General features: G+C 47.6%; 1 protein-coding gene across 7 annotated transcripts in view; it reads left to right on the forward strand.

The window, feature by feature from the left end:
* ATRN (attractin) overlaps positions 1-7,138 on the forward strand; it is a 158,007-nt gene extending 150,869 nt beyond the window's left edge. For 2 of the 7 annotated variants that reach the window (XM_042931504.1, XM_042931497.1), the window contains exons 28-29: positions 1,969-2,083; positions 4,384-7,138. In XM_042931504.1, coding sequence (XP_042787438.1) covers positions 1,969-2,083; positions 4,384-4,508 — 240 coding nt within the window. In that variant the 3' untranslated portion in view covers positions 4,509-7,138. The remainder of the gene's footprint in view (positions 1-1,968; positions 2,084-4,383) is intronic. The other 5 variants (XM_042931498.1, XM_042931500.1, XM_042931499.1 and 2 more) reach the window with 5 other exon arrangements.
* Positions 7,139-14,930: the final 7,792 nt, after the last annotated feature.

The raw sequence follows: 14,930 nt of genomic DNA on the forward strand, positions 1-14,930 counted from the left end.
AGGAAACATGATAAAATAACAATTTGTGGGATGTAAAAAAAATAGACAAATCTTAAGTACTAAGCAGCACCATATGTCATATATCAACAGCATATGACCCAGTTGGTTGCTTCTTAAAACACTTTCTTGACTCTCCTTCCAGGACAGCACACTCTCACCTTCTAGCTGCTCTTTCTCAGTGTTCTTTGTTCAACCCTCTCCAACTCCCCACCTCTTTAACAGTGGTGCACATCCAGCTCAGTCTTTGGGCCTCCTCTCACTTCTTTTACACCAACTCCTTTGGTGACTGTTGTAGCCCTATTCGAGCTGCTATAACAAAACACCAGAGACTGGGTGTTGTAGAAACAAGAGAAATTTCTCACAATTCTCAAGGCTAGGAAGTCCAGGATCAAGGTGCTGGCAGATTCAGTGTCTGGTGAGAGCCCCCTTCCTAGTTCATAGATGGTGCCTTCTCACTCTGTTCTTACATGGTGGAAGGGGCTAGGGAATTCTCTAAGGTCCCTTTTATAAGGGCAGTAATCAATCACCTCTGAAAGTCCCCACCTCCAAATATTGTATTGGGCATTAAGATTTAACATACGAATTTTGGAAGGAGACAAACATTCAGACCACAGCAGTGATCTTTTCCATCGTGGGTTTATATTTAATACCATGATCTCTGCTTAGACCTCTTCTGTGAGCCTCTGATTCCTGTATCCCATTGCTTACTCAGAGTTCCCACTTGGATATCTTAGCAGCCATCTCTGAGTTAACATGTCCAGAGCTGAGCTCTGGATGTTACTCCCCACACCTCTTCTCTTGCATATTGCCCCCAACTCAGTACATATCACCTCCATCATCCTAGCTGCTCAGACCAAAATCCTGGAGTTGTACTTGGGCCATGCTTCCTCTCATTCTCATTGGACAACCAGTCCATCAGCACATGTCTTTGGCTCTGTCGTCAACTACTGAGCATACCTCCACTGTTGTCACTGCCCTTTCACCCACCCCATCCTTCCCTGTGCTGCAGCCACCATAGTTCTGGAAGTTATTTTCTTCAACCAAATTGAAGAAATGAATGGCATATTTGGGATATGACGGGCAGAATTCCGAAGATGGCCTCCAAGATTCCCATCTCATGGTTTTTCAATCAGACACTACTCTAGGTACTGTTACGAAGGGATTTTGTAGGAGTAATACAAATCCCAAGGTAGCTGAGACCATAAGATACTGAGGGAGTTTTTTCTGGCTGGTGGCAGGAGAGGAAACAAGAAAAGGACTTGGCATGCCACCACTGATCTGAAGCTGGAGGGGCCATGTGAGGAGACCTCTAGAAGAGTGATCCCCTCCAGATCACCAGCAAGGAAATGGCGACTTCAGACCTACAGCTGCAAGGAACTAGAATCTGCCACCCACCTGAATGTTTTTTGAACAGATTCTTCCCTAGAGCCTCCAAATAAGAGCCAGTGCAGATGATAACTGGGCTTCCACCTTGTGAAGATAAGAGCTGAGATCCTTGAGAACTTTGTGAGATAAGAGCTGAGAATTTTCCAGAACTGATGGAAGAGATGAATATACTTGTATCTCTAAGCAGGGAGCTCTAACAGAGCTCGCCCGAACTTCTGACCTACAAAACTGAGAGAATAAATAGGTGCTGTTGTAAGCAACTAAGTTAGTAATTTGTTACACAGCAGTAGAAACTAATACAGAGGGCATATTTAAAAATCACCTGTGGGGCACCTGGATGGCTCAGTCAGCTGAGCATCCAGCTCTTAATTTAGGCTCAGGTCATGATCTCACAGTTTCGTGAGTTCAAGCCCTGCATCGGGCTCTTGGCTGTCAGTGCGGAGTCTGCTTGAGATCCTCTCTCTACACCCTCTCTGTCTCTCTCAAATAAACTTAAAAAATAGATAAAAATCACATGTGAAGGCTGCAGTATTAACACGTGAGAAACACCGTTTTAGTTAACTCTTTGTTTTCTTCCACCAGACTGTTCCCAAACCCATTGCTCTGGAACCGTGTTTTGGCAACAAAGCTGCTGTCCTCTCTGTGTTTGTGAGGCTGCCTCGAGGGCTCGGTGGAATCCCTCCTCCCGGGCAGTCAGGTACGTATGAAGGCCAGTGACAAACCCGAGAAGTGTGAACTTGGGTGTAGAGGCGACAGTGAACAGTAGGCTCGTGCCTACCTCATGTCATTGTAAGGATTCGGCAAGATGATCCCATTGTGCCTGGTGTTCCCTAAACTGTCTTTCCTGAGGTCACAGTTCTTTCCCAGGGACGATCCCAGAGTTCCCTCCCTGCACCAGCTCCCTCAGCCTCTCTGTGGTGTTGATGCTTCCGGCCACACCTTCCCTTGCTGCAGTGTTTTGCTCAGCTCTGTCTCTGCCACCCCTCTCTTGTCTCTTTTTCCCTTACTCAGCCTTGAATGCAGGATGTCCCCCCTCCGTCCATGCATTCTTCCTCAGTCATCTTACCTACTCTCATGGCTCTCCTCCAAGCTGGACACTCTCAGATTGGTATTTCTAGCATGACTGCATTTCTTTTGCTTTTTCACTCTGTTTCAAATATAAGGCAGAAATAGCAATTATAACAACTTAAAGGAAGTTTTTAGAAATGTACTCATAATTGTACCATCCAACACCCAACTATGTTCATTGTCCTCTTTCCTTTCCAGCCCTGACCAGCAACTTTGTTGAAATGATTGTATAGATCTAATTTTTTCTTCTTCTTTTTTCATACAACTCATAAACATTTTTACAGATTACTACATAACATTTTACCAGTGTCTTCTATGCAATTCTATCAAGTATAAATCATAATTTCGATAAATATCCTCTTATCAAACACTGAGATATGGAATACAGTTTTGGAAAAATCGTGGAGTACTTTGGAGGGATGCCTCAGACAATATGCACAATATGTTTTACACAGCTTTTAATTGAAATGATGGGGGTCAGGGTTGCCTTAGCCAAAGAAAGCCTTATGTCTGTGATAAAGTGTGTCCCAGAATCCTTGCCCAGCCCCTGAGCTCCACAGCCCCCCAACTGTAGCTCTCAAATTCAGAGGCGCCTCCAGCCAAGCTTTCAAAATGGTTTCTGGGTCTTCATGAGGAAGGCCTTTAGGCATGATCAGGCCAGGATTTGTCATCTTCATAGGGTAACAGCTTGATTTGCCCTCACCTAGGGATGTGAGTTCAGCTCCTAACTCGGCTTTACCTGTGTTGAGGGTAGAATGACCCATTAACCTGAACTCTGGAGCGTGGTCTCCTGCTGCATCCCAGCTCAGCAGACTTGGCCTGTGCTCCCTAAGAGCAAGGCCCTGACTGCAATAGGGAAGTGACAGGCTTGTAGTACTGTGGCCTTTTCTGCCCTGCCCTTTGCCTGATAGACCCCATCCTGTTCAACTCCTGATGAAAGCCTGCACACCACCTGAGACCCACCCCAAGTGAGCCCATCCCTGCAACCTCTTCTGTACTCCCAATTTTAGATGGCTCTTCCTCAGGACTCTGAGAGTACCCAGCTCTGCCTTTGCTAGAACAATGTCACTGCTGTGGATTCCCCAAGCGTGCCAGGCACATGCCTCCATTTTATAGGCTCAGTGAAGTGGAGTGACAAGTGGCACTCCCATGGCTCCTGAGAACCTCAGCAGAGCGCTGAGCCTGCACTGGCTTGTTCACATGCACGGGGAACCCAGCTCCCAGTACAAAAAGGAGAATGGAACCACTAGTCCCTAAAGCACAGGTGGTAGAGGTGGTGGGGTGATGAGCCAGGTACTGTTCTAAGATTTTTATGTGGATTCACTCAGTGACTCCTCACACAGGCCCTGTACTGCTATTGTCCCCATTTTGCAAATGAGGAAACTGAGGCATGGGGCGGTTAAAGAACCTTGCTTATTCCAAAGCCTGGCCCCAGAATGTGTCCTAACCTGTGCAATAGGATAGATACAAAAATAACCAGTGTTGCCTGAGTTATGTGGAATGAATCTGAATTTACTCAAAAAGAGTGCTGCTTTTTCTTGGCACCCTTTTTGGAGGCCAGCAGGAAAAATTTACCACTTAAAGCACGGCTGCAATCTTATTTAAATGCTCCAACTGCCAAGCAGAGTTCTTTGCTTCATTGATCTACTGAACAGCATGCTACATCTTTTGTGTAAAAAGTAGGGAGGGGAGAACAATATGTATTTGTATTTGCATCAGTAAATCCTGAAAGAATATATACAAACTAATGAAAGCAGAGCTCGGATGGAGGGAGGTGGGAGGCACAAAGCAGAAGGAAGACTTTTCCCTATATGCTTTACTTATTTGTTTATTGCACTCCAGGAATGTAAAAAAAAAATTTTTTTTTAATTATTTTCAAAAGCAAAGCAAGCTGCTCCTTAACACATGTTCACGGTGGGCTCTCCCCAGGTCTCGCAGTGGCCAGCGCCCTGGTGGACATTTCTCAGCAGATGCCAATAGTGTACAAAGAGAAGTCAGGAGCCGTGAGAAACCGGAAGCAGCAGCCCCCTGCGCAACCTGGGACCTGCATTTGAGGCTGGGCCAGGGACTCTCCGTGAGTGAGCGAGCCAGGTGTGGCGTGCCAGCGCCGTCTGCAGGGAGGGGGCAGGCGGGGAGATGCTGTGCGAAGCGGGCCGAAGACTGGAAACCCTCGAAACATCTGACTCCTCTGCATGTTCACAAGCTTTCTTTGCCGGTTTCTCCCATCTGTGCTCCAGCATCTAACCTTTTACTTTTGCATAGGACATCACTGATTTAATTGCAGGTCCAGGGGTGATCCAGTTGTTGCTGGAGGAGGCTGGGGTATAGAGCCAGTGAGGGAGCTGGGAATGACACTCAGGTTCACTTGTGGAAAACTGCTCTTGGGGCCGTCTCAACTTGCAAAAAACAAAAGATGTAGTGTTTACAAGTAGACATTCACCATCCGTCGTTCTTGAACGTGGTCTTTTAAAAATTAGTCAGATGAATGAATTTGTCCTCATCTGAAGCCTGCTATCTTTTTTAAAAGATGTGCTACTTATTCTTGCACGATGTAGGCAAATCTCTCTCTTCCAGGGAGTAGCTTTTTTCTAGTTGAGAATTAACAATGGTCTGGCTCTTTTGAATCATATCAAACTAAGGTAGAAGGGAGCTATTTTAAATGTCAAGGTCAGCAGTGTTACTTAGAATGTAAACTGATGTAGTAGGTAGTTTTCTATAGCAACTTGATTAATTTAGTCTTAATCCATTTGAAATTTTCTCCCTCTGTCTCTCTTTCTCTTCATCTCTGTTTCTCTTCTCTCTCTCTCTCTCTCTCTCTCTCTCTCTCTCTCTCTCTCTCACTCACACACACACACACACACACACACACACACACACACTAAGTGCCTAGACTTTAAATAGATCTAGCAATTGGAAAGTTAGTAAGCCTGTGTTTTTACATAATTGCATTCCTACATTCTTACAAAATTTAAATAGCTACCATTGGCAATCTGCTGTTTTTCTAAAATCTGATTTGCAGCCAGGGAAAGAATTTTCTCACCCCAGGGAACGTTTAACCTAGCAGCAGGGACTGAGAGGAAAGCGGAAGTGACCAAACTGTGATAGCTCCTGTTTGTGTTGTCATCAAAAGGGGCCCTAAATAAGGTGTGGTTCTCGTGTGCCCCCTGCCCCTCTCCCCAACTCTAGGCCTGATGTTTGCTCCAGCCCTTCTGGCCACTCCTGCCAGGACACCACAGAGGAAGGGACTCGTTCATGTTACACGTCTCCCTTGAACAGAAAAGAGCATGACAGCACTTGGGACCCCTGCACCTAAAAGCAACAGTGTGTTCCTGTAGCCTGCTGAAAGAATGTGGGTCATCCTCAGGCTGCTGGTGGAATCGCACGCCCAAAGCCTGGAGAAGGACCTGGGATTGTTTGCCCGTTCTTCTCCGGGAGAGGCTCAGCCCAGCTCTCCCATCCTCCTTCCCAGACCTGGGTGGTGGCTATGGGCGGGGCAGTGACCACTGTGGACGATGAAAAGCACATGGAGGAAATGGATGAGGAGGAATAACTATGCCAAGTGGAAAGTGACCAAATTTAAGTGGGGTAGGGCAGTCCTGCTCTTCTCCCCAGGCCACTGCCTGGGTGTCGTGTTGTCCCTGTGTATGGTGCTCTGTATTCTGGCATTATGCAGCAGCCTCCCCAGGTCTGTATTCTGCTTCAAAACTTTGGAGTTCTCTGACATTACCCCATAGGGATGGACCTTTAGACGACAAAATGCTCAAGTTTGTGAATTTGGAGAAATTAATACTCAAAAGGGCAAAGACTGCAGCATTTCACCTTTAAATGCAGTGCCTAGAGCAGGAGTGCTGTGTCTTCCCCAGCACCAACCCCTCACCCACGAAGAGCTGCCTGGAAAGATGTTTTCAAGGAAGTCGAACCATAAAACACTGTCTGATGCACAAAACACCTCTACTTTGAGACTTGTCTCTCAAAAAGCTGCTTCTTCACATCATTGGTAAAGAGCAGACAATTCTAGAAAGGACCCCTTCTCTTCCAAGCTTCCCACATCCCTGCTCCACACCACAGCACCCACAGAGCCTGCCACAGTCTGCCACAGAGTGGCGCTTTACCCCTGCAATTGCCATGAGGCCTCTTGGCCAGAGAGAGGGAAGCCCCTGGAGAGGGACCTCCCGTAAGGAAAATCCTTGTTTGTTCGAAGGACCAGTGTTTCTTTGGCCAAAGAAGTCTCTTCCCCATGGGTTTCCAGGCCTTGAAATAACATGTACTGTGTCCCTTAGCCACCTGGATATTTTATTTTTTTCTAGAAGATAGTTTATTTTTTAAAAGGAGCAAGTGATGTTTAATTTTGCTCCAACAGTGGAGAAACAGCTGAATCCACCTGCTTCTCCTTTGCAGTCAAGAGCGAAGAACTTCCTCCAGACTCAGGCCAGAGGAAGGGAGTGGCAGGAGAAAGAGGCAGTCAGCTTAGGAGCCAGTTACCAGGAGGGAATCATCTGGAACTTCAGAGAAATGCCTGCGTGTCACAAGAGAGCCTGTATATAAGTTAAAATTGTCATGAAAACATCGATGTTGCACTTGTACATAATTATACAGTAGTGTCCAGAATGTTCATTCAGAGTGTACATAAAACAAAAAACTATGTTAATGTATTTTTATTAAATGTAACGGTGTCTGAGTTTTACCTAGTATATTTTTGTGCCACATACTGAATATCCAAGTTTGAAGAAGTCCTCTCGTTGGGCCCTGATACATTGATAACAGAGCCAAAAAGGCACCCCCATCATGCCAGTGTGTCCAAACGCATCTGGTACTAATTGGACGACTCTAAAACAGAAATTGTCAGTACACAGAGGAGAAATCGGGCATTGAGCCCATTTAAACAGCATTGTGTGAGGAGACGCAAAGGCAGCAGGAAGGTCGCTGTCACTGTTGTTGGCTCTGCAAGTGCATCATGAATCTTTCTGTTAGCCTCTTGGTGCTGTGCTTGGCCAGCAATGACCCATCTTGTCCTGAGGACTGTTTCTCTTGGTCTAAGTTCAAAGACTATATCAGGTTTTCCAAAAAGGGGTTTTCCAGGATGTATCTGTTTGGTCTAAAATTTTAATGACCATTTCCCAGAACCATGGTTTCCTATACTGAAAACTGGGGGTGGGAGTAGGGTGGCTAGTTCATTGATAAATAGTTCCTGTTCCCTCCTGGAGAATTGCACAGCCCCTGGCCTCCTGTCTCCCCCTACTCCTGCACACACACAGTTTGGGGAGAAGTCTGCACTTCCTGTGAGATCACCTCTAAAAGGTGGGAGGAGTTGTGAGCTAACCTGGAAGAAAAGCAGCCCTGGACAGAAGACTGTCAGCAACAGGAAAATACCAGAACTTGTGTGGGTGAGGCCCAAAGTGCAATATTGCGGACACACCAGGAAGTCTGGGGCGGACGGATGAGAAGACCAGAGCACTATCGGTAGGAAAAAGACATGTTACCTTTTCAGTGCATCTCTGTCAACTCAATGGAGTGTATCTGGGGAGAGGGTGGAGACTCACTTCCTTGGGTGCTGGTGTCATTTTTGAGAACACCTTTGATCCTTTAGTTTCTAACATCCATCCACCCATTCAATGAATATTCACTAAGCACTAACTAACAACCTAAGCTAACACTAGGGCAGTGACCAAGATGGAAAAGAAGCTTTGTGGAATTAACAGCAAAACCCAGCTCAAGCCCCTCATCCCAAGAGACCTCTCCTCGTGGCAGTTCCTGTGAGAATTGGCCACCCTGAGGACAAACCCAGGAAGGCAGGGGTCTGTCCTCAGGCCGTGCACCAGCTCGCAGTCTGAAATGTTTGCCCAATTTACCAAACCACGAAAATCACCATGATGGCAGGCCCGCCAAGAGACATTTCCCCGGAATCGTTCAAACTCCTAAGCACCCTCACCTTCAGGGAGATGGTTTGAAGTGGAGAGGAAAACTGGCGCCTTCGCTTTCAAAGGCAATAATGGAATCGACTTTCAGTAACTGAAATTTGTGCACAAAACATTCTAAACACTAGTGAAGCCTGTTTTGTTGAACTAATTCTGGCTCTGGAAATGTTTTTGTTTTATAGGTATTTACGGTTATTGTTTTGGGGTTTTCTTTGTTTTTGTTTTTGTTTTTTTGTTTGTTTGTTTGGGTTTGGATTCAAGCTTAGTTTGTTAATATGTATAATTTAGCATCTATTGCACTCATGTAAATATGGAGTAAGTATTGTAAACTATTTCATTGCTGGGGACTGTGGGTGTTATACATACATTTAGGACTGCAATTTTTTGGTATTTTTTGTATTGTAAAATAACAGCTAATTTAAGCAGGAACAAGAGAATTAAGGGAGGTCTGTGCATTTTAAACACAAATGTGAAGAACTTGTATATAAACAGAAGTAAATACTATAATACAAACTTCCTTCTGAAATAAAAGTAGATCTGGTAAAAATGTGGTTTTTGCTCTGAGTGTTTAATTTTGAGTTTGTTTTATTTCATTTATTTTTACAGTTTGGTCATTAGAACCTTAAGAAAAGGGAAACAATGTTTAAGATGGTTACCAGTGTTCAGACTGTCTCAGAGGCAGCACTTGGCATTCAGTGAAGGTAAAGGTGTAAAGTCAGCAGGGTGGGCACCTCAGGCACCTGTTGGGATGAAGGAGGACAGAGAGCCCCACACAGCTTGTGAGCAGACTCCCAACATCCCCACTGTAGCCTGTGTTGCCCTTGAAACAGCAGTGCTGGGGAGGGAGAATGGTGGGGGGAGCAGCTCTGCCCTGGCACGGGGCGGGTCTTGGGTTGGGCACAGCCCACGCGGAGGCCAGAGCCACCCAGCTGTCCTTGGTCTCTCACCTTCTCATTCTCTCGCGGGTTCCTGAATGTTTAGGTTTTCCAAACTGCTAAATCTCAGGTGTGCCGACAGGTTGAGGACTCCACAGCCACATTGTTGTCCTCGGTTTGAATTTTTGATGTTCTTCCCATCCACAAAGCTTTGTCTGTGAGTGCGGCTCCTGTGCTTGGGGCAGGGTCAGAACAGTGCACTTCGGCGCCCTGGTGTGGAATGCAGGAGCCCTAGAAGGATGAGATCAGCATAAGGGGAGTTGAGAACATCAGAACGTGGTTCAACATGGTTCACATAGGAGAGGGTGGGTGAGGCACCAGGCCCGGCCAGCCCACCAGAACTTGGGTCTGGGCTGGGGAGGTAAATGGTTGGGCTTGTGGCCAATGCCAGGTTGGAGAAGACCTTGAAACTATTCTAGGGGGAGGGCTGTGGGTGCCACCAGCTGCTTAAGACAGGATGGAATCCTGTGAGCGTGTGGTGTTATGGCAGAGGCCATGCTGTGTATTCACCAAACCTGTTAGATTTTGCTATTGGACCCACAGGTGAGGTGGGGGACCATACACTGAGCTGTGGCCAGAGAAATGTTGGAGTAAGTGATAGACACCAGTTCTAAACTTGGTCCATTCAGTGTTCCCACACCAGACTCCCTAGAGGTCAGGTGCTAAAGATGTTGGAAGGCACGTGGGTCCCTGAGTCACCAAATAGAGGCAAGCCACCTTAAAATGCATAGCTTTGGCTTGTGTAGTGGCCAGGTGGCAGGCAAGGAGAGAACAGATGGCAGCGGCAGAACAGCCGGGATCCCTGGCAGGTAGTGGGAAAACATCTGGTAAGGCTGTTAAGTTCGACAGCTTGGAAAGCAGTCTGCGTGGCTACTGAGTTTTTAGCTCAGAGGGAAGAAGGTCAAGAAAACCAGAATATGGTATGTGTTGATTAATATTGGCTGCTTCTGGCAAGGCATCACAAGAAAGAGTTGACTTCTAGAATTAGCCAGTTTATAGGCCGAAGGGAAAAGTGTGGAGAATCCTGAAATCCAGGGTCTTGCAGTGTTAGAAAAGCCAACTCATCTTGCTTCTGGTGTCCAAACAGTAAGAGGTGCCCGTGGCAGGAGCTGGGCCTGGCCGGGACCTGTGGGGCACGGTTCTCAATTGGCACAAGACATTTGGGAAACAGGTGGGGGTGATTCTGGCTATTGCATTGCAGGGGGAGGCGCTGCTGTGATTTCGTGGGTGACACGTGGGATGGCCCCACCCGGGCCAAGAACTGACCCACCTCCCACTCAGTGTTTAAATGTCTTGCTCGATATTTGTGGAGATGAGGAAATCTGTTCCTAATTATTTTAGTGTAGATGTCAACCCTGTTGCAACCACAAAGATTCGAGAGCTGGTTTGATACAGTCTCGTTTTCCAGAAATCAAACTATTGGGTAAAATCAAGGGAAGACCAAACCTTGTTTTCTTCAAAACTTTACCCAGAACTGGCCATCATTCTGGAAAGTTCTGTCAGCAGTGGCAGCATCACTCTTGGTATCCGAGTCCCCAGCCCCACCTACACATGTGTAGGCTGCATGTGAACAGACACACCCTGCAGCCCTCTGTTACTAGGTGTGTGACACCTGACAAGAATCCCCTCCCATCCTGTGTCGCCAACACGGGAAAAGGACCAGACGAGGTGACCTGTCGGTTGTGTGGAGCATAGTGCTCTGTCTCCTTTCACGGGCATGCCAGGCTCCCTGGCAAGTTGCTGTCCAGTTGGGGGATGTCTCCTGGAGCCTCACGTGGCCCCTGTCCTGCTTCTCTTGAAATCTCACCTGTGTCCCCATTTCCTGTAAAAACGAGCAGCTGCTGTGAGTTTGGCTCTGCCTGACTCAGCTGGAGTGGGGGATGCGCAGGGAGGGTGGAGGTGAGCAGCATGCAGTTTCCACATCAACCCTGCACCTAGACAACAGGCTCCAAGCCAGACTGCACATTCATGAGCCGTGAAGTTTCCACCAATAAATCCACGGATGCTCCTAGCACCTGCCTTCCTGCCTGACCCCACCCTGCACCCCCAGCCACCTGCCAGCTAGAAGCTCAGCATTGACAACGGCTAGCAGAGGCCCAGTCACAGGGATAAGGCCAGGGCCAGGACCGTAGTGTCCCCAAGTGCACATGAAAGAGTGACAGCAAGCAGGCTACCTGGAAGGACACAGAGGCCAACACTCAGATATGGACCAACAAGGCAGGACCTGTTCCTGGTCATGGGCGGGGGGGGGGGGGGGGGGGGGCACAGCTGGACTCAGCCTTGAGGCATTTGGCCAGACTTTTTCAGGTAGAAGTGACAAAAACTGAACTCAGACAACTCTTGGTTTCCTGGGACCACTGTAACAAATTCCCCAACTTGGGTGGCTTCAAATGGAAATTTATTCTCAATTCTGTAGGCCAAAAGTCTGAAACCACAGAGTTGGTGGGGCTCTGCTCCTTCCAGAAGTTCCATGGGAGAACCCATTCTGGTGGACACCAACACTCCTTGGCTTGTGGCTACATCACTCCCATATCTGTCTTTACATTGTCCTCTCTTCCATGTGTATCCAGTCTCCCCCGCCTCTCTTGTAAGGATGCATTTACGACCCACTCTGATAATCCCAGATAAGCACCTTCTGTCCAGATTCTTAATCACATCTTTTGCTATATCAGGTAACTTTCACTCTTTAGCCTGCATCTAAGGTGACGTTCACAGGTTCCAGGGCTTAGGATGCAGACGTATCTTTGGAGCCACCATTCAGCCCCTTACAGCAACAAAACCCTTGGAAAGTCTACTGGCCCAGGGGTGGCAAGATGGTGACCTTTGTAAGCCACAGCGCCTGGTCCCCTCCTCTTGGCTTCTCTTCGGAGCTGCCTGGGTCCATGCGCCAAATGGCTTCAAGCCTCCCACAAGGGAATCTTCACTCTGAGGAAGAACAGACAACCAGGCAGCAGGAACCCCGTGACCTTCCATTTTCCCACCGCACCCAGTTAGGAAGCCTCTTTTGGAAAGCACATTGTCTGATGTTACAGCGGCTCCCATTTGCTTAAAGGCTGTGCCTGAGTTGGGGAGAAGTACCGAAGGAAGACCGCCAGCTTCCGTGGAACAGTGCCACTGTTTGCAACGAGGTTCTGCTCTTTTTTTATCTTCCCAGTCTTCTAAAAGGTGTGTGTGCCTGTATTTTACTCTAATTGTCTGAGTGAAAAAAATGAAGTGATAGGGGCACCTGGCTGGCCTAGTCAGGCGAGCATGTGACTCAATCTTGGGGTTGTGAGTTCGAGCCCCATATGCAGTGTAGAGATTACTTTTATTTTTAAAGGATTTTTTTAATGTTTTGTTTATTTTTGAGAGAGAGAGACAGAGTATGAGCAGGGGAGGGGCAGAGAGAGAGACACACAGAATCCGAAGCAGGCTCCAGGCTCTGCGCTGTCAGCACAGAGCCCGACGTGGGGCTCGAACTCATGAACCAGGAGTTCATGACCGGAGTCGAAGTCGGACGCTTACCAACTGAGCCACCCAGGCGCCCCAAGATTACTTACATTTTTAAAAACTTAACAAAAATGAAGTGACACAGTTTAATACACAGTCACATACAGCCAGTCATTTAGCAGATATTTAATCCTCCATTTGGATCACCATATGCAGTCGTGGTGAACAGACTGTTCTGCCTCAGCTCCGAGCACACACAAACACCCCGTCTCTCCCCAGCCCACATACAGGTGCGCGTTCCCATGCAGGTGAAGATGGTCGAGAACATTCTTTCTTCATAAACAGGGTGGACTCTGAGCTTCACTCTGCCCAACACTCCTCCCTCCCCGCCCCCACCCCCCCTTAGAGAACTGTGCTTCCCATTTCATGTGATCTTTGTGCACTGATGTCACTCCCCAGCCACTGGAAGGGGCTTATAACTCACACTGGGCCCACCAAGGTCCTGCCTGGCTCAGTCCATGAATGATGGGTAAAGGAGGTAACTTTCTCTGCTGAGATTCCTAAAAGGAGAGACTAGATCTGCAGCTACTGATGGCATTCTTACCCACCCTGCAGTGAGAGCCTGCCTGACTACAAAGGGAAGCTATGCACAGACCAACAAGTGCACCATCACTTGAAACCCTGGAGACAGCTGTGCCTGATGCCCAGATTGCTCAGGTATATGCCCAAGCAGGTTTGATTTGTGTTTGGTTCCCATAAGATTACTGGCTGAAGCTGGAAGGCTGGTTGATAGTTGCCACGTGTGGTGTCTGTGGGTTTGTTGTGATTGCTAAACATATGGTCTCAGAACCAGTGGCTCTTTTTCTGGTCAGGACAGTCCAAAGCCTGGGCTTTGTTGTGATCTGTGCTTAACCCTTGTGTCTTAGGTGATGTTCTCCAGAAGTTCAGCCTAAGATGGGAATTCTCAGGCCATGATTTATCAGAGTGAGTACCTTCAGGGGAACCTCTAAGGGAGGCAGGAGCAGGCAGGGGAAGGCACTAAGTTAGGATGTGGTCTCAGCTAGGATCTAGCTTCAGCCGGATCCCCCACAGGGAGTTCTGGGGCATGAATGTTGCACAGAATTGTCCCCCCACCCCAAGGTTGCCGTCCACATTACAGAACAGAATATAACCCTACAGGCATTTCTTCTAGAGAGGGGAACAACTGTGAGCTGTGTTAACATCCAACATTCCCTAGCAGCTTGGCCAGAGAGGGCTCTGAGCAAGGCACCAACAACATGCACTTCAATCTGTTTCACGGCCCCTGACAAGCCTCAGGGTTTGAGAAGGAGCAGGCCAGAGACTCTGTAACCCTTAACTCATCAGGAGTCTCCAAGCTCTTGAGGAAGAAGGAAGTGGGCAGAAGGCTTAGTATTTGTCCCCCATTGTTCTGCCTTCTCCTCCCCCAAACACCTTTGCAGAACTGCAAATCAACACAATTGCTTGACATATGCTGGGTCCACACATGGGTACTTGTGAAAACTTCTATGATAAATTTCCCTAGGCTCCAGCAAAGAATTCGACTCTTCATATGGACAGAAGCAGGCAGAGTATGTGGAAACAAAAAGCAATTAGCACCACTCTGAAGTTGTCTGTCAGGTCTGGGCTCTGTGCACACTGAGGAGGGGGTCCCCTAAGTGATCCTGGGACTCCATGGCACCCCAGAGATGGTAGTAACAATCAGAGACTACGTTTGGCTGCAAATAACAGATGTCTGTGGAGAAATTGGCTTAAACAAACTAAAGGTATTTTTCTCATACAGTGAAGTCTAGAGGGAGGCAGATGGGGGCTGGTACAGCGACTCCACAATGTCATGTGGCTTCATTTTCAAAATGGCACCAATGTCCCCAGGCACTGCCATCAAGTTCTGGGGAAGAAGAAGGGAGAGGATGCTAAAGGCTGAAGGGACCAGTCAACAAATCAGTTCCGTTTCAAGAGCTCCCCTGGAAGCCTCCTCACCTGTGGCTCCACTTATGGCCAGGACTGTGCCACATGACCACCTCCTAGCTGGGAAATGTAGTTTTCAGTATCTGAGTACGAGCAAAGAAGACAAGTCAACAGAAATTTCTGCCACTAGGATCTAATAGCTGATTCAGTTTGGCATCCATAGGTGAGCAAATGTAGTCCAGATTGTTTCTGAGGACATCTGAAGTCACAG

Source organism: Panthera leo, chromosome A3 (genome assembly GCF_018350215.1).
Source record: "Panthera leo isolate Ple1 chromosome A3, P.leo_Ple1_pat1.1, whole genome shotgun sequence".
In the NCBI taxonomy this organism is placed as follows: Eukaryota; Metazoa; Chordata; class Mammalia; order Carnivora; family Felidae; genus Panthera; species Panthera leo.